General features: G+C 45.9%; 1 protein-coding gene across 2 annotated transcripts in view; it reads left to right on the top strand.

Annotated features, from left to right (window-relative positions):
- The window catches only part of HEXA (hexosaminidase subunit alpha), a 39,257-nt gene extending 29,011 nt beyond the window's left edge, over positions 1–10,246 (top strand). For both annotated transcript variants that reach the window (XM_068554991.1, XM_068555000.1), the window contains exons 3-14: positions 599–664; positions 2,284–2,330; positions 2,843–2,953; positions 3,824–3,925; positions 4,414–4,546; positions 5,474–5,654; positions 6,596–6,682; positions 6,940–7,012; positions 7,671–7,854; positions 8,022–8,112; positions 8,810–8,914; positions 10,004–10,246. In XM_068554991.1, the coding sequence (XP_068411092.1) occupies positions 599–664; positions 2,284–2,330; positions 2,843–2,953; positions 3,824–3,925; positions 4,414–4,546; positions 5,474–5,654; positions 6,596–6,682; positions 6,940–7,012; positions 7,671–7,854; positions 8,022–8,112; positions 8,810–8,914; positions 10,004–10,067 (1,244 nt within the window). In that variant the 3' untranslated portion in view covers positions 10,068–10,246. The remainder of the gene's footprint in view (positions 1–598; positions 665–2,283; positions 2,331–2,842; positions 2,954–3,823; positions 3,926–4,413; positions 4,547–5,473; positions 5,655–6,595; positions 6,683–6,939; positions 7,013–7,670; positions 7,855–8,021; positions 8,113–8,809; positions 8,915–10,003) is intronic.
- Positions 10,247–19,809: the final 9,563 nt, after the last annotated feature.

The following is a 19,809-nucleotide window of genomic DNA, read 5'->3' as shown; positions in this document are numbered from 1 at the left end:
AGTGTATATATGTCAATCCCAATCTCCCAATTCATCCCACCACCACCACCCCCCCTCCCTGCTTTCCCCCTTGGTGTCCATACGTTTGTTCTCTACATCTGTGTCTCTATTTCTGCCTTGCAAACCGGTTCATCTGTACCATTTTTCTAGTTCCACATATATGCGTTAATATACGATATCTGTTCTTCTCTTTCTGACTTACTTCACTCTGTATGACAGTCTCTAGGTCCATTCATGTCTCTACAAATGACCCAATTTCGTTCTTTTTATGGCTGAGTAATATTCCATAGTATATATATACCACACCTTCTTTATCCATTCGTCTGTCAAGGGACATTTATGTTGCTTCCATGTCCTGGCTATTGTAAATAGTGCTGCAATGAACATTGGGGTGCATGTGTCTTTTTGAATTATGGTTTTCTCTAGGTATATGCCCAGTAGTGGGATTGCTGGGTCATATGGTAATTCTATTTTTAGTTTTTTAAGGAACCTCCATACTGTTATTGTTATTTTCTAATCCAAGGATTTGCACAGAACATGTGATTGTAATCTGAGGGTAGAAATCCTTAACCAAATGGGGTCATTTCTGTTATTTCAGACACCCTGACCGTAAATGATGAGCAGTGTTTCCTCCTTTCAGAGACTGTCTGGGGCGCCCTCCGAGGTAACAAGATGGGGCTGACGCTGGGAGAGAGAGAAGGATGATGTGGGAAGGTCGGCCCTGGTGGGGTAGGAGGCAGGACTGGGGGCCCAGCGAACACCCCCACCTTAGGAAGCTTGCTTTATGGACCAGTTGGAGTATTTCCCCAGCTCCCTGAAGGGAGTATTCTCCTTACAGCTGTCTCCAGAAGTTGACAGGTGTCAGCCTGTGCAGGGGCAGCCGCTACCCTGGGCAGGTGCTCTGGGGAAGCAGGGGGCAGGCAGCTGGGGAGAGGGGCCCACTCTGCCACAAGCACTGCTTGTTCAGCTCTCATTTCAGACACATGATTGGAAAGATTCTTTTAAAACTAGATCAAAAGGAATAGATAAATGTCAAAAAAGAGGTAAAGAGTGGTAAAATATGTAGAACTCTATTATTTGGGGAGAAAATGAGGACTTTGCTAGCTAACGGGTGATAGGCCCCCCTGCCCTTCTTCTTGGCTTACTGAAAAGGTATTCGGTCCCTAGATACAGACTTAGCCAAACAACTCTACCACTTTTGGTAAAAGGTCTGCTGGTGAATGATGGGAGAAATTCTCACTGAACTCCACACCTTGTTTTGGTTTGTCTTTGTTCTCTAGCTCCTCCTCCCCTCCCCTGTGTTTTGGAGAAACAGCATGCCAACTCCCCTTTCTACCTCTTGTAGCTGTTGTGTGGGTGTTAACAATTACGCAGGTTAAGGTAGGGGAGATCTGGGACCCCGAGTGCTAGGCGTCAGAGTCAGACTGGAGAGAAGCCCAGATGGTACACTGGAAGTCTGCCTCAAATGAGCTACTGAGTGACCATGAAAGTCTCACAGATTCTTAAATTCTGAAAATTTAGGATTCTGGGAATCCTTCACAGGGCTTCTGCTGGATTTTCAGAAGTGAGGCCCCAGCTGTTGAGAACATCTAGTGCTCTGGACTGAGCATGCCTGCCCTTGGGCTTTGCTGGAATCTAGGAGTCTGTGTCCAGTCTTCTGGGGCAGTTGCTGCCTGCCACACCTCAGCTCCCTATAGCTGGTTCTCTTCTCAGGCTCTGAAGAGGAAAAGTAGAGGCTTCTTTGTCTTCTAAGTCCAGCTGTGGACCCACAAGTCTATGATCTCGTTGAGTTTATGAAACTCAAGTCAATGATCACATTCTCACAATTCAGTCTGGGAGAAGTGAAGGGGCAGCAGATTGGGGGCCCCTTTTTCTCAGCTCCCTTAGCTCATGATGGGTATTATCCATGGAAAGCTTTAACCCCTTGTGAGCTTGCTTGTCCCTGCGTCTGTCCTCATGGGCACACATCTTGGCCTCTCTTAATATCTTTGTAAATTCAAGGCTTAGGAAGTATAGATAAGAGGCATGTGGGTCAGTGTATTGCTAGGAGGGGCACAAAAACCCCTTATGCTGCCATCTCCCAAAATAAAATGCAGAGTAAAAATAGATACTGGCTTCCTACTATCCCCTTTTTGTAACTGTTGAGAACCATCAAGCCTACACTAGATCCCCTCTCACTGTGTGCCCAAGCACTGTGCTGTGCCACATGGGAACCTTCCAAATGGTTCCAACTCTTTACCCACCTCCCTAAGTCTTTATATCTGCCTCTCTACTTCCCTGCAGGTCTGGAGACTTTTAGCCAGCTTGTTCAGAGATCTCCTGAGGGCACGGTGAGTGTGGGCCCTCAAAAAGGGCTCCTTTTAAATCTCTGGGGTTTGCTCCCAATGTTGAGAGTCCTGGAAATATCTTATTTTGCCTTAAACAGAGTCCTGTTGGCTTGAGATGTCCCCAAAAAAGAGTATTCAAGGAGATATGGGTGGAAACTGGTTTGGTAGATTTTGCCAGTTGGGGTATAACTTAGTTCCCCTGGGTCATTGTTTAGTAATGACCTTGAGACCACACTGCTTTGAAGAAAATATTAACAGTCAGTGAAATTCTGGAATGTGTGGGCTGAGTGGTATGTGGGACAGCTGTATTTGGCTGGCACGGGACAGTTGCTCTCTGGACAGGTACCTGCTTATGGTCATTGAGGTAGAGGTGTGCGGTGTTTGTGGAGACAGTTACCCTGCAGAACAGTCACAGGTTGGCTTTTCAGGGATCTTGGAAGACTTTTCTCATCCCCCTCCACCCCACTGGTGAATTTCCTTTGAATCTTAACATGTTCAGTGTTTGGTCCACACAGTTCTATATCAACAAGACGGAGATTGAGGACTTCCCCCGCTTCCCTCACCGGGGCTTGTTGTTGGATACGTCTCGCCATTACCTGCCACTGGCTAGCATCCTGGACACTCTGGTACCCAGGCCTTAAGGCCTTTTTTGCCCTCAGGGTTCTGGGGTAATGGGACAACAGATAGATCAGGTGCCATATTCTTAAAGAGTTACAGAGAGAATGTGCATAACTTTATGAGCTCCCGGGAAAAATGTAAAAGATGACCTGCTCCAAGATTCAAAAAAATAACAAGAGTGATTTAAACCTACCCCACTACTGAGGACCAATGTCCAGGCTATCTCCAGCGATGCAGGAAGTGGTTTGGGGAATTCACTTCTTTGACTGAGCAGAGCTAACTTTAGTTAGTACAAAGTCATAGGAAAAAGATGTTCAAAATCCTTAGCTGGGGATGTTCCTAACTGTCTCGAATTTGATGGGCAGTCTTACCTGACAGTTGCTGATCTAGTTCACGTGTCTAGCTTTTCCTTTGCTCTCCTGATGGAACCAAAGAAGTGGACACATCCACCAGTTTTGGCATCTGAGATTTATGGATTATGGGGCCACTAAATTCACAACAGACCTCACAGTTTGGATAAACACTAGTCAGACAACCCAAAACAAATGGCAGGAGGAAATATTAGTTTTCAGGGTATTGTGGGGCTTTCTGAAGACCCCAGGGTACCACAGAGCTACAGCCCTCCTCTCGATGTGACCGTAACTCATCCCCCAAAGAGGAGATACGACTTCTGTCAGCCATCTTTGGGTGTGCAGGGTCTTCCCTCTTCCCTCCACGCCAGGCACAACCCGATGGGAAGGTTTGATAGGGAGAACCTGTGAACACTTAGCAGGAAGCTGGGCAGGTCGAGCCTGTTAAAGTGTGTGGAGCAGCCTGCCAGCTTGGGGCTGAAGCTGGAGAAGTTGTGCTGAGTTAACAGTGCGTGCTCTGACCTACAGGATGTCATGGCGTACAATAAATTCAACGTGTTCCACTGGCATCTGGTCGATGACTCTTCCTTCCCATATGAGAGCTTCACTTTTCCAGACCTCACCAAAAAGGTATGCCTTGATTTCGCCCAGACCAAGTTGATGGCTTGAAGTCTGAACCTGGCTATGGCGCCCTGCTGGCAAGGACACCAGCGCTCCTCCTAACCAGCCAGTTTTAGGGACACACTGACATATAGGGGGCAGGCACTGGATTTGGAGTCAGGAGACCTGAGTTCAAGTCCAAACTACACCATTAATTTGCTCTGTGACCTTCAGGAGAGAATCTCTCCTGGTCCCATCTTCTTTTTATTTATCTATATTTGGTTAGCTGGGCATAATAACTACCTTATTCATCTCACTGGCATCACGACACTGAGATAAGACAGTAGATGTGATAGCTTGTGGGAAATTATGATAAAGTTCCTTGAAGACAACCCCTGATACCAAAGGGCTGTTGGTAGATTTTCTGATATCCAGGGGGTCCAGAAGGCATTTTGAGTATCATTTCCTCTGCTAGCCTTCAGGAAATGAGGTCCTGAATGGTGTTTTGTGCCTTTCAGGGGTCCTACAACCCTGCCACCCACATCTACACAGCACAGGATGTGAAGGAGGTGATTGAATATGCGCGGCTTCGGGGTATCCGTGTGTTGGCAGAGTTCGACACTCCTGGCCACACTCTGTCATGGGGACCAGGTAAGAATAATGTCTGGAGTTGGAGGGAGTCTACTGATTCCCCTCAGTGGGACTTTAGGATATTGGCTCTTGGATGTAGCATGCCTCAGCCTTGGTCTCTGGAAGAATGTTTTCCATCAACTTTTTCCACTGGGAATTTAGATAGGCAGAATTTACTTTGGGCGAAGGAGGCCGCTTCTTACTGTTAAAATATGGGCAGGGACTTCCCTGGTGGCGCAGTGGTTAAGAATCCACCTGCCAATGCAGGGGACACGGGTTCGAGCCCTGGTCCAGGAAGATCCCACATGCCACAGAGCAACTAAGCCCGTGCGCCACAACTACTGAGCCTGTGCTCTAGAGCCCGCGAGCCACAACTACTGAGCCTGTGAGCCACAACTACTGAAGCCCGTGCACCTAGAGCCTGCTGCAGCAAGAGAAGCCACCGTAATGAGAGGCCCATGCACCACAACGAAGAGTAGCCCCTGCTCTCTGCAACTACGGAAAGCCTGTGCACAGCAACAAAGACCCAATGCAGCCAAAAAAAAAAGAAAAAGGGCAAATTCTTCTCAGGCGTCCTTGCCTCATGATGCCCTTGTAGGCTGTTGTGCCCTAGAGTGGAAGAAAGATTTTGCCAGTTTTGCTGGATCAAGCTCTCTGCTTTTCTGCCCATAGGCTACGTGAGGGCAGACTTTGGGAGCAAGGGTGACCGCTGCTGGAAGAGTGTGTCAAGGCAGGAGTGTGTGTGTGACAGTTGTCTGTGTATGATTGTGGACATATTTGTATTTCTTTGATTGTCACTAAATGCTCACAATTACCAGTGTCTGTGAATGCCTGAGTGTTCCTATCTGGGTGCATGTAATGTCTGTGAACATGATTATCACCATGTATGTGACTGTATGTGGGGTCTGTGTATTTGTGACACTAGTGTAAGGTTCTCTATTGCCTTAGGTGTCCCTGGATTATTAACTCCTTGCTACTCTGGGTCTCACCCTTCTGGCACCTTTGGGCCAGTGAATCCCGCTCTCAACAATACCTATGAGTTCATGAGCACCTTCTTCTTGGAGATCAGCTCTGTCTTCCCAGATTTTTATCTTCACCTTGGAGGAGATGAGGTTGATTTCACCTGCTGGTATGAGCCCTGTGACCTTCCCATCCTGGCCTGATGAACTGCCTACTCAGGGTAGAGGTTAGCCCGTGAGAAGCTACCTGACTCAGGTGTTCCTCATCTGTCTCCATCCTGATGGCTCAGGTCTTCGGCCTTTTCTCTCTCCACCTACAGAGAGGCCCTGCCTGATTTTGGCAAGGCTGTGAATGTGACACTCTCCTTTCCTCTTGTCATAGCCTTGAGATATTTACAGAAAAACCAGCTCTGGGCACAGAATTGTCTTGGGAAAATCAGGATAGAGAAAAACAATCCCTGCTTTTGACAGCTTAAAATAGTCTGGTTGAAGAGGCAGGACACATATGAATTCGAGGCTAATATATGACAGTGTCTAGTTAGTATTATATTGTAAGCTTCCAACCCTCAGATCTGCTTAGCTCAAAAGAGGCTCAGGGGCTTCTTGGCGAAGTGGGCACTAGCGCTGGATCTGAGGAAAGAGTGGAGGAGGGAAAAAACAAAATGTAGACCTTGTGGGGTAAGGGAGCTGCAGTGGGTGACAGACAGCAATGCTTGTATCCAACTGGAATAAAGAATAAATATTAAGGGAAAAGCAGACTATGCCCAGGGTGTGGGAGGTAAGAGACAGAAGCCAGAATCCAGTGTGCCAGAGCCCCAAGCCAAGACCTCAGAGCCACGTGTCATAGCCCAGAGAGATTGATATGTGTTCTCTTTGAGGGTGAACTTGAAGCTCTTCAGATCCAGACTCAGCCTTTCTCAGCCTATGTCAGTGGCCCTCTTCATTTAGCTTTGTTTAGCCGCACCTCCCAAATTTGCGGCCTCTTGAGATCCTCAGTCGATTGGTTTTTCAGGTGAAAAGAAGGAGTTGTGGGAGGCCAGGTGACACATCCCCAAGCTCTGGGCTTTGAGGATGTCAAAAGAATTAATCTTCATTTTCTTTTGGGATTCAGGAAGTCCAACCCAGATATCCAGGCCTTTATGAAGAAGAAAGGCTTTGGTGAGGACTTCAAGAAGCTGGAGTCCTTCTACATCCAGACGTGAGGAAAGAAGGAGGGTGGGCAGGGTCCCTGGGGGTCAACTCCTGTGGAGTCCTCTCTTTCCATAGCAGGACCAGGACCTGCTGGACCACTCTCTGGGCCCCTGAAGGGGTCCTTTGTCATGTCCTTTCATTGGAGTGGTCGATTCCCGACTGGTCAGTCAGGAATGGGCCCCTAACCAGGCTCAGCCCGCAGGGCACTGGCACCTGTAGCACAGAGCCTGTCTGAACCGAGCAGACATTCTCTTTACTCTCTAGGCTGCTGGACATCGTCTCTGCCTACGGCAAGGGCTACGTGGTGTGGCAGGAGGTGTTTGATAATAAAGTAAAGGTGAGCCAGGGGCAGAGAGAAGGGGCCACCCTCGGTGCCTCCCCCTGGTCTCCCATCCCTTCCCTGCTCCTGGGTGGGTACAGAGGTCTGAGCCCTGGGTGTGGGTGTCAGAGCCTCCATCTGTCTTCCCTCCCTATGAACTGATGGAGTTATTTCTGCTGCTAGGTTACTTGGGCTTCTTGAGACTGGCATGATGGGTTGGGTTTTCCTGCCTGTGTCATAGATTAGGATCTTCCAGGTCTGCGAGCAGGGCTACCTCCTCCTTCATTGTTGAGCAGTAAGATCCCAGCTTCCTGCCACGTCAGGGGCTCTGCAGGAACCTCATCCCGTCCTCAGAAGCATCTGGAGATGCTTGGACATGGTAGCTCCTGATGAGTCTCCTGGGCCCCACTGCTTGTCTCCCTTAGCTTACAGCTGGTGTTACTATCTCAGTGTAGACAGGGAAGCTGCAGAAGGACTGGGGGAGAGGCAGCAGGGAGCTCTCCTAGGGCCTGTGGGGCCGTCGGCCTCTGCACTGGGCTAGAAGCTCAGTGGTTAGCAGTCACAGAGAAATGCTTTGCTGCTGGGGAGCAGAGGGAGAACACACCCCTTGGCCTGGTTTGCTTGCGTAACAATGTGGCCCGGGAATCTCCTACTGCCCTTTGACCTTTCATGACAGGTTCAGCCAGACACAGTCATCCAGGTATGGCGAGAAGAGATGCCTGTAAGGTACATGAAGGAGATGGAACTGGTCACCAGTGCCGGCTTCCGGGCCCTGCTCTCTGCCCCCTGGTACCTGAACCACATAACTTATGGCCCTGACTGGAAGAAGATCTACATGGTGGAGCCACTGGCATTTGAAGGTAAACAGGGCGCTCTCCTTGCTGCCAAAGGCGGCTGAGTGGGGTACAGGGTGGGAGGCAGGAGAGTCTGGGCTGGACATTGCAGGTCAAGAGACGAAACGACCTATCTGAGGAGAGGGCCACGTTGGGAAGGTGGTAGAGGCCTGTGGTTGCTCGTTTTCCCTCAGGTAGCCCTGAACAGAAGGCTCTGGTGATCGGCGGAGAGGCCTGTATGTGGGGAGAGTATGTGGACAGCACCAACCTGGTCCCCAGGCTCTGGTAAGGGCTTCCTGGGGACGTGGAGGGTTGGGCCTGTGGGCGTGGGTTCTCCCTCACAGGCTCAATCCCGTCCAGCCTCCCCGAGCCGAGCACCCTCCTTTCAGGCCTGGGAGAGAAGGGGCATCGCAGTGTTGCCCCTGTTTGTATGTAAGTCACCTCCCGCCTGACTTGCATATTTGCTCCTCCAGCCCATTAGGTGTGTCGGATGGAAACTGTTGTCCCCATTTCACAGATAGAGATAAGGAGTCCTGGAGAGCACGTTGAAAGAATGTTGCTTTCGGGATGGCCTGCTCAGGATCCAACCCTGAAGTGCATGGCCCTGTGATAAGATTCCTCTATGCTGTCTCCTCAGAGGCTGCAGCCCCTCACCAAGTCTGGTTGGGTGTGTAGAGTTTACATTTTGAGAACAGCTGCTGCGGCCACTGTCAGTAACTGTTCACGATGCCTTTAAGACGTACTCTGGTTCCCATGTGTTTGGGGGAGGAGGAGATGGGATCACGATCCCCATTTTACTGAAGATGAAGCTGGGCCCTAGAAGTCCCTGTGAGCCCTCCAGCCGGCTGTCACTCTGATTAAGGTGTCGATCACGTCCCTTGGCCCCGAGCTAGTCCAGGGTGCCTAAACAAGAGGCTGTGGGTGTCCAGCACCCTTGCCAGGAATCCAGGGCCCAACCTGGTGCGTGTCCCCTTTCCTGCAGGCCTAGAGCAGGGGCTGTTGCCGAGAGGCTGTGGAGCAACAAGACGGTGACCGACCTGGACTTTGCCTATAAACGTTTGGCACACTTCCGCTGTGAGCTGCTGAGGTACGCAGGCCATGGGCAGGTTGGGGGCTGAGGACCCCGACTGACAGGAAAAGAATACTGATAATAGCTAACACTTGCAGGGGCATACTGTGTGTGGCAAGCCCTGTGCTCAGCCCTCTGCCAGCATTGCTTCATTGAATCTTTACCATAACCCTATAAGGGGGATGTAGTTTTATCCCCATTTCAGAGGTAGGCAGCTGAGGCACAGAGCAGTTAAGTAACTTGCCCAAAGTTGCTCAGAACCAGGATATGAACCAGGCTGACTTCAGAGTCTGCGCTCGTAGCCATGGCCATGCTTTTATGGGTTCTCATGACACCCGTGCCCCTATTAGGATGGGCCTGCGTAAGATGGTCATTTCCCTGATTCATTCACTTACTAGGTCTTGAGGCCCTAGGGGAAACAGCCTAGTAGAGAGGGGAGTCCCAGGCTGAGAGCCAAGCATGGTGGGGACTAAGCCTCAACTGTCTGTAATCTATTGGGTGACTATGAGCTAGTTCGTTACCATCTCTGAGCACATAACTTATTTGGGTAATAAAGGAGGCATGCCTAGAGGTACCCTAAGGAGATTGGTCCGGTCCTGGAACTTGTGAGGCTGAGACCTAAGGATGGGATTTCATGTCCACACTCTGTGCATGGGCTGGACAGTGCCTCGGTTCCCCCCGGCCCCGCCACATTTACAGAGTTTTAGAGCCATTAATGGGGGCTCAGTGGGCCAGGAGCATTGGGCACCCCTTAGGCATCCACCTGTTTTCTAAAGGGACTGAGTTATTTGGGGCTGGGGCACAGAAACAGGCAAGTTAGAAATACGGAGGTGTTACTCAAGGTTCCGGGATGTCCCTGTATCAAAATCACCTGGGGCACCTGTTCAGATTGCAGATTCTTGCCAACACACTGCCCCACCCCAAGCAAGAATCTCTGGAAGTGAGACCCCCCCCCCAAGGAATTTTGGTGTCTAGTGGCAGTTTGAAATCCACTGAACTGGGGGAAGGGGACACCATTGGTTGTGGTGGAGAAGATGTTGCTGGGGCCCAAGACCGACCCACTTCCGAGGGGCTCATCTCGCCCTGTTTCTTTACGTCCTCTCGCAGGCGGGGTGTCCAGGCCCAGCCCCTCAGCGTAGGCTACTGTGACGTGGAGTTTGAACAAACCTGAGCAAGTACCCCAGGCACCGAGGAGGGTGCTGGCCCTAGGAGAACGGTAGCGGGGCCAGGCTTCCACTGTACCCCACCCGGGGGACGGGGCCCCTTGCCCACGTTCCTGTGTGCCTGGAGACAAGGGGGCTGGTGTTGGTACTGGTGTCCAATAAAGAGTGATGTGGCGTTTTTCTATAATGAATGTGGATTACCTGTGTGAAAAAAAATGTGAGTGGCCCTAGGGTAAGGGAGCTGCCAGAACTGGCCTTCTGCCCCTGAGGGTGATAGGGCTCAGCAGGGCCCAGCCAGGTTGGGCTCAGTATCTGCCCCTGGAGGGATCTTATAAGTTGAGGGCTGGGAATGAAACCCGTAGCCTTTGTGCTGTCCTGCTCTGCCTGAGTTACGATGCCTCTCCAACCCCACACATAGTCCAGACACATACCCCATCCTTAGACTCATCACTTAGCCCTCCAAGGCTTCTGTATACAGAAGACACCATAGGGGACCAAAGAAGTTCTGGGAAGCCGCAGGGGCTCCAGCCCCAACCTGGTCACAGAATAGCCCCTCCCCCATGCATACTCACAAACTTCCCTCCCCTAGAGCTTTTCTTCTGCTTTGGGTTTCTTGTTACTTCAATTGCATGCAAACATTATTAAATATTGAACACATACTATGGTCTTGGCACTGTGGTAGGTGCCAAGAATTTGAAGAACTTAGTCCCCAGAGGCCCTGGTCAACTCCCCAAAATGGCAGCAACTTCCACCCCTCCTCCCACCCATTTTCAGTCCAATAGCATCTTCTCAGAGAATTGATGGCACAGCTGAGACCATGAGAGGGAAGCCTCTGGAGGACCAAGAGGTGGGCATGTGGCTCTGGAAGAGTGTCTGCGTTAAGTTGACCAGTTTTCCTTAGGAGGAAATGGCTCATCGTGGACCCATACTGCCCCCTAGTGATTTCATGTTCACAAGTGACAGTGCAGCCCAGAGGCTGGGCAGTAGTAGACAGCAGCTGTTTTAGATGAGGATTTCTTTGACCATTTTTTTTCTTTTACCTGGTCCTAGGCTGGAAGGACAAAGGAGAGGTCCCAGGCATTTCTTTCAGAAAGTTTCCAATCTAGTGGATACAGAAACTTGGGGAAGGTAGGCCTGAGAAGGGATCTCAGTAAAATTTGGTCCTTAAATAGCATCCTTCAGTCCCTTGATCAAGTCCCCTCTGGGGACTTGGTTGGATGTACACCAGCCTGGCCTTCTTGCACTGTTACCATAGGGGCAGGTTGGGCACCTTCTACCTGCAGAATCCTCTAGGGAAAGGGTATTCACACAGCCCAGATAAGCCGAGCCCAGGGCTCTGGCCTGGAGAGACACGAGTTAAGGCTCTACTATCTGTCCCCACCAAAGCAGCACCCTTACTCTCTATTACCCGGAGAAGCCTTTGGGGTAGTCCCAGGCAAGGACCCTGCAGAAATGCTGCTATACTTCAAGTGCCCCTGCTTCCTTCCTGATCATAACTGGAATATTGCTATTGTTTGGGATAATGTTAAATAAAAAGATCAGACACTAAATTGTAAGTCTCAAGTCAATGAAGGAAGAGACCATGAAAACACTTGTATTAAAGCAGTAAAGGTCTATGATTTCTTACTCGTCTCGTAAACATTTTCTTTAATGTTGTTATTTTTACAATTAAAAAAATCAGTGTGGCCTGATCAAGTGGTGGGATATGCTGATCCCCAGCCTCCACCACTGCATCTCTGGGCCCACTGATCATGACAGCATTTACCTGAAGGTCATCATCAGGCCTTGAACTGCTGACAGGTCAGAGACAGTGCCCGTAGCAACCGCCCAGCCGGTTCCGATGCACAGAATCACTGCTTCCCCACCTCATCTCCCTTAACCTGTCCCACCCTGCGCTGGGCCAGGCTCCTCTGGCCTGCTTGTGTTGTCTGTTCACCACCAGGGGGCAGGGAAGTGCCTGGACTGATTTCCTGGCTCTAGTTATCTTTGGGCACAAAGGGTCTGCCCCTGCTCTCCTCTGAATCTCCTAAGGATGCAAAGCAGCCCTAATGGGAATATAAGTAAAGGAGTGAATGGAGGCCGGGAGGACATTCACCTCCTTGGTAGGAGTTGAGGCAGTGAGCCAGGTTCCCCTCCCTTCTTGGAAACCTGATGTTTTGAGGTGCACCTCCGTGGATTAGCATAGGGATAGGATAGCAGAGGACTTGGGAGCACAGGTGCTCCATAGCACTAGTGATGGGGGGACACAGCAAGGGGTGAGGAAAGCCAAATGATACTTGGCTCTCCAAGGGAAAGGTGAAAAAAGGATTCTATGATATAGATTGAATTTAACTGATATCAATGTAGATGTACATGCCTAGTGGCAACATTGCTAGCACTCTAAAGCTTAGATTTTTATAGTTTTTGTCAATACATTTGTAAGATTAATCAGTGCAGGCTGTGACAAGTGTATCATGTGCTTTTTTTTTCCACTAAGAAAGAAAATAAGTAGGAATTGTCTTTGTCTTAAAATCATTCTGTATTTTTTCCTTTATAAATAAACACTGAAAGTTTGAAAATCAGTGTCCCTTTATACCGTTAATAAATATATAAATAATATAAATACATATTAACTACCTTCAGTGAAACATTTACTTGTTGATTTTTTTTTGATACTCTTCACTCTAACTATATATAAATCTTCACAGTTGTTTTTTAAAATCCTTTTTGAAGTAGCCCTGTGTATGTGTGTGTGTGTGTGTGTGTGTGTGTGTGTATTTTCCTGCATTTTTCAGTGAGGTTTTTAAAAATGGAAATGTCCATGAACCTTGCTTATCTTCACAGTCATAACCATATTCTAACCACATCCATGTTAGGTCTTCCCTGCCAAAGTAAAAACTTTGATTTAATGATTTCAAATGTTTCAAACAGAAGACTGTAGAGAATAAAATAATACACACGGTGTAACCACCACTCAGCTTTATCACATCTCAGTAGTTGTATTTGCTTCAGATTTGTTTTCTTTTTAAGAGATGAAACATTATATATGTCCCCCTTCCCAGTTCCATTCTCTTCTCAAAATAACCACTCTCTAGCTTTTATTTCAAATCTTACTTCTTCTGGAATATCTGATACTTAGCTATGATTTTTCTTCATTGTTAATAAGTTCTTTATGGCTCACTTCATAGCAAATTAGGAAGGGATGTTTTGGGAAGCCACTCAGAAAAGGGGTGTGTGTGTGTGTGTATAGACAGAGCAGCTGGCAGGCAGACATGGGAAGAGGGACATCTGTGCTGTGCTGATGTGCTGCTGGACTTAAGAGAGGATGTTGGGGGCATCTGGATAATTATTTATTATGAAAGAAGATATTTATTTAAGAAGAAAATATTCAGAGAAAACTATGCAAACGTTTGTCTATACTCAAATAAATCAGAAATTTGAGTGAAGATATTTGGGGAAACCCATCCAGGGGAACAAAAATGCTTTGTCATTTAAAAATATATATATATTTATTATTTATTTATTTAGGCTGTGCCCGGTCTTCGTTGTGGCACGCGGGATCTTTTAGTTGTGGCATGCCGACTCTTAGTTGTGGCATGCATGCGGGATCTAGTTCCCAGACCAGGGATCGAACCCGGGCCCCCTGCATTGGGAGCGCATTGGGAGTCTTACCCACTGGACCACCAGGGAGGTCCCTGCTTTGTCATTTTTATGTGCTTGCTGTGTCAGGTGCTGTTATAAGCACTCGATTGGATGTTAGTTTATTTAATCCTCATCCCAACCACTGAGGTAGGTATCAATATTATCCTCACCTGACAGATAAGGAAACAGACATGGACAGTTTAAATGATTTGTTCATGGTTAGATAGCTAGGCTGAGTCGGGATTTGTGCTTAGGGACTATGGATCCGAGCTCGCCTAGTTAATTCTAGCCTGTCCTGCGCCCCACCATCAGCCACAGCCCCAAACTGAACCAGACATCTTCCTGCTCTTGAGCTCCACGTTCAGACAGACACACAGATAAAGCTGGGTACTCAACTATGTCTGGGCTCAATTTCCTCCCACTTTTCAAACTCTTCCTTACAAATGGTTCCTTTCAGCACACACACGTGCACAATCTCCCTTGTCTTTATTTTATTTTTTTAATTTTAATTTTAATTTTTTTGGCTGCGTTGGGTCTTCGTTGCTGCGCACGGGCTTTCTCTAGTTGTGGCAAGAGGGGGCTACTCTTGGTTGCGGTGCGCAGGCTTCTCATTGTGGTGGCTTCTCTTGTTGCAGAGCACAGGCTCTAGGCACGTGGGCGTCAGTAGTTGCGGCACACAGGCTCAGTAGTTGTGGCTTGCGGGCTCTAGAGCACAGGCTCAGTAGTTGTGGCGCACGGGCTTAGTTGCTCCGCGGCATGTGGGATCTTCCCGGACCAGGGATCGAACCTGTGTCCCCCTGTATTGGCAGGCAGGTTCTTAACCACTGCGCCACCAGGGAAGCCCCATCTCCCTTGTCTTTAAACAAAAACTGTCCAGCCTGCTTTTTCTCTGTCAGGTTTCCTGAACCAACTGCAAGTTTGGCTCCATTTCTCCACTTCTCATTCAGTCCTCATGAAGGTTGCTCTCACTGAGGCCAACAATAACGTACATGTTGCCGAGTCAAGGGACATTTCTCAATAATAATGAAAACATTACTTGACCTTTCCTTGTGTTTTGAGATTTTGATCACTCCTTTGATATTCTTTCTTCCCAGACTTCTTTGACACCATCCTTCCCTGAGTTTTCTCCTACATCTTTCATGATTGTTTCTCAACCTGCATCGCTGACTCTTCCAGCAAACTCCCATCCCACGACCAATCATGTTTTTAAGGGTCTCTTAAAACCCTCTTTCCTCTTCTATACTTTCTTCTCAGTGATCTCGTTTACATACAACCAAATCTTTAACTATATGTATATATCTATATCTATATCTATATCCTCTGAGCCCCAAACTCATCCACTTCATATCACCCGAAGCTCATGTGCCAGACAGAATTCATCAGCTTTCTTCATAGCTCCCTACTCTACTCCTATACCACTATTCTGCCACTCATTTGAGCCAAAATCTGGGAATCATCTTTAATTGCTCCCTATCTGTCACAATTGCCTTCTAATCTGTCACCAAGTCACGCCCACTCTGTATCAGTAAATCTTAGAGCCATTTACTCCCCTCCATCTGCACTGCCACCATCTTTTTATAAGCACATAACATCTACCCTGAACTTGGAAGAGGATCCTGATGCACCTGCCTCAAGTCATCTTTTTAAGCTGCAAGTCAGGTTATGTCAATTTACTGCTTTTAATTTTTCCACATTGCCCCCTTGTCTAATTCGCTTAGCAGGGTATGTTAGTCTCCAACTTCAAGATGATGTGTCTCTTGAGCTCTCCATCATCATTTCCTGACGCTACCTGTATTAGTCAAGACTCCTTTAGTTGCAGGGAAACAACTCAAATTGGCTTAAGCAAAAATAAATGAACAAATAAAAAATAACATTGCCTCATGTAACTTCATGCCTCATGTAACAAGAGTCAACAATTATATGATCCTAGGAATAAATCTAATGAAAGACATATAAGAACTTTATAGAGTAAATTATTAAAATTTTCAAAAACACCCAGATGTCTTTGGAAAGAAGACCCAAATATAGATATGTAACATGTTCAAAAATGAGATCACCCAATATTGTAAAGATTTTAAAATGATCTGTAGATTCATTGGGATTCCAATTAAAACCAAATTTTATTTTTATTCTTAATCTAATGAATAACAGTTTGTTCAAAATAGTAACAACAATGTTATTGATTATGATACCTTATGGATAAGTGAAATAAATGACAACAATGTTGTGAAGGATGGGAGGGGGAAATTGGGAATACTCTATTATAAGGCTCTTGTACTACTCATGAAGCAGTACAGTGTTATTTGAAAGTGGACTTGGATAAGTTGTGAATGTATTTTACAAACCTTAGGGCAACCACTAAAGTGAAAAAAGAAGTATAACTGATATGGTAAGAAAGGAAAGAAGATGGAATCATTAAAAATGCTCAATTAAAACCATAAAAGGCAGAAAAAGAGTAGAAGACAAAAATGGAAACAACAAACAAGGGCAACAAGTGGAAAAGAGTAACAAATATGTTAGATAATAATCCAACTTTATCAAAAATCACTTTAAACATGAATGGTCTCAATAAAACAACTGAAAGACAGAGATTGTCAGAGTGGATAAAAAAGCAAGACCCAACTACAGGTCTACAAGAAACTCACTTTAAACAAAGACACAGAGGGATTACAAGTAAAGGGATGGAGAAAGATGTTTCATGTTACACTAATCAAAAGAAAGCTGGCATAGCTATATTTCAGATAGAGCCAACTTCAAGGAAAATTGTCAAGGGAAAAAAAGGGACATTACACATACTACCCAAAGCAATCTACAGATTTAACGTGATCCCTATCAAATTATGCATGACTAGAACAAATAATCCTAAAATTGATATGGCCCATAAAAGATCCAGAATTGCCAAAGCAATCCTGAGGAAAAAGGACAAAGCTGGAGGCATAACCCTCCCAGACTTCAGACAATACTACAAAGACGATACCAATCAAAACAACGTGGTATTGGCACAAAAACAGACATATAGATCAATGGAACTGAATAGAGAGCCCAGAAATAAACCCACACACCTATGGTCAATTAATCTTTGACAGAGTAGGCAAGAATATACAATGCAGAAAAGACAGTCTCTTCAGCAAGTGGTGTCGGGAAAGCTGGAAAGCCACATGTAAATAAATGAAGTTAGAACACTCCCTCATACCATACACAAAAATAAACTCAAAATGGCTTAAAGATGTAAATAAAAGACACCATAAAACTAGAAGAGAAAATAGGCAAAACATTCTCTGACATAAATCGTAGCAATGTTTCCTTAGGTCAGTCTCCTAAAGCAATAGAAATAAAAGCAAAAATAAACAAATGGGACCTAATCAAACTTAGAAGCTTTTGCACAGCAAAGAAAACCATAAACAAAATGAAAACACAACCTACGAAATGGGAGAAAATATTTGCAAATGATGTGACCAGCAAAGGCTTATTTCCAAAATATATTGTACAAACAGCTCATACAACTCAATAACAAAAAAGACAAACAACCCGGGCTTCCCTGGTGGCGCAGTCATTAAGAATCTGCCTGCCAATGCAAGGGACACGGGTTCGAGCCCTGGCCCGGGAAGATCCTACTTGCTTTGGAGCAACTAAGCCCATGCGCCACAACTACTGAGCCTGAGCTCTAGAGCCCGCAAGTCACAACTACTGAGCCCACGTGCCACAACTACTGAAGCCTGCGCGCCTAGAGCCCGTGCTCCGCAACAAGAGAAGCCACGACAATGAGAAGCCCGTGCACTGCAACGAAGAGTAGCCCCTGCTCTCCACAACTAGAGAAAGCCTGCGCACAGCAACGAAGACCCAACACAGCCAAAAATAAATAAATAAAATTTAAAAGGACAACCCAATCAAAAAATGGGCAAAAGACCTAAATAGACATTTCTCTAAAGAAGACATACAGATGGCCAGTAGGCACATGAAAAGCTGCTCAACATCACTAATAGAGAAATGCAAATCAAAACTAAAATCAGGTATCACCTCACACCAGTCACAATGGCCATCATTAAAATGTCTACAAATAACAAATGCTGGAGAGGGTGTAGAGAAAAGGGAACCCTCCTACACTGTTGGTGGGAATGTAAATTGGTACAGTCACTACAGAAAACAGTACGGAAGTCCCTTAAAAAACTGAAAATAGAGTTGCCATAGTGGGAACAAAGCAAGGATTTCCATTTTCACCTCATATTCAGATTGTACTGGAGGAGAATCACATGTCCTAGTTTTCTGAGTTTTATGAATTTAACTTTGGTACTGCTTACTGAGGTTGTGTACTTTAGACATTTGCATAAATTAATAATACAGCATATGTGGGAATTCCCTGGCAGTCCAATGGTTAGCACTTCGTGCTCTCACTGCCAAGCAGCCAGGTTCAATCCCTGGTTGGGAAACTAAAATCCCACAAGCTGCGCAGCATGACAAAACAACAAGAACAAGCAAGAACAACAACAAAAACAGCATATGCTAAAACAAATTAAAGTGCCTAAGGTAGAGCTTTTATATTATACATGATCATTATGAGTGTTGCCACTATGTAGGGGAAAGAACACTGGTCACAAATCTGGATTCCATCAATGTCTTATTTTTTATATATATAAAAAGAGAACACTGGACTAGATGTAGCTACACTTTGTTGCTACACTTTGTTGGGCTCTGTAACTGATTATTTCCTTGATTATTTAAAAAATATAAGTAAAAAGAAATAAATATCAAAACACCTTTAAGGGCTTCCCTGGTGGCGCAGTGGTTGAGAATCTGCCTGCTAATGCAGGAGACACGGGTTCGAGCCCTGGTCTGGGGAGATCCCACATGCCACGGAGCAACTGGGCCCGTGAGCCACAATTACTGAGCCTGCGCGTCTGGAGCCTGTGCTCTGCAACAAGAGAGGCCACGATAGTGGGAGGTCCGCGCACCGCGATGAAGAGTGGCCCCCACTTGCCACAACTAGAGAAAGCCCTCTCACAGAAACGAAGACCCAACACAGCCATAAATAAATAAATAAATAAATTTAAAAAAAAAAAAAACACCTTTAAAAAAATATTGTACTGGAAATTCTAGTCACTGCAATCAGGCAGGAAAAAAAAAGTACAGATTAAACAGGAAGCAGTAAAACTGTCTTAATTTGCAGATGACATGATTCTTTATGGAGAAAATCCAACTGAATTATACTTTTATATACAAGCAGGAAACTACTATAAATTGCAATTGTTAAAAAGATATAATGTGGGAATTCCCTGGCAGTCCAATGGTTAGGACTCTGCATTCTCACTGCCAAGGGCCCAGGCTCAATCCTTGGTCAGGGAACTAAGAACCCACAAGCCGTACTGTGCAGCAAAAAAAAAAAAGGATACAATTTATAATAATATCAAAATTTTGAACTTTGACAAAAGATGTGAAAGACATAAAAAATATTTTGAGAGAAAGTAAAAGTCTAAATAAATGTAAACATATACTTTGTTCAAGGGGCAGAAATCTCAGTTTTGTTAAGATGTCAGTTCTCTTCCAAATTGATCTACAGACTCAATACAATCCCAGGAAAAATCTCAGCAGGCTTTTTTTTTTTTTTAAGAAATTGACAAATTGATTCTAAAATTTATATGGAAATGCAGAGGTCCTAGGATAGCCAAAACAACACTGAAAAAGAACAAAACTTGGAGGTCCAACACTAACTGATTTCAAGAATTATGGTAAAGCTATAGTAACCAAGGCAGTGTGATATTGGCATAAAAATAAAGAAATGGGATAGCCTCATCCACCAGAGGGCAGACAGCAGAAACTAGAAGAACTACAATTCTGCAGCCTGTGGAAGCAAAACCACATTCACAGAAAGACAGACAAAATGAAAAGTCAGAGGACTTTGTACCAGATGAAAGAACAAGATAAAACCCCAGAAAAACAACTAAATGAAGTGGAGATAGGCAACCTTCCAGAAAAAGAATTCAGAATAATGATAGTGAAGATGATCCAGGACCTCGGGAAAAGAATGGAGGCAAAGATTGAGAAGATGCAAGAAATGTTTAACAAAGACTTAGAGGAATTTAAAAAAAAACACCTAGAAGAATTAAAGAATAAACAGAGATGAACCATACAATA

Source organism: Eschrichtius robustus, chromosome 1 (genome assembly GCF_028021215.1).
Source record: "Eschrichtius robustus isolate mEscRob2 chromosome 1, mEscRob2.pri, whole genome shotgun sequence".
NCBI lineage: Eukaryota > Metazoa > Chordata > Mammalia > Artiodactyla > Eschrichtiidae > Eschrichtius > Eschrichtius robustus.
The sequence above is the reverse complement of the archived record's forward strand: the minus strand, read 5'-3'. Positions and strand labels throughout refer to the sequence as shown.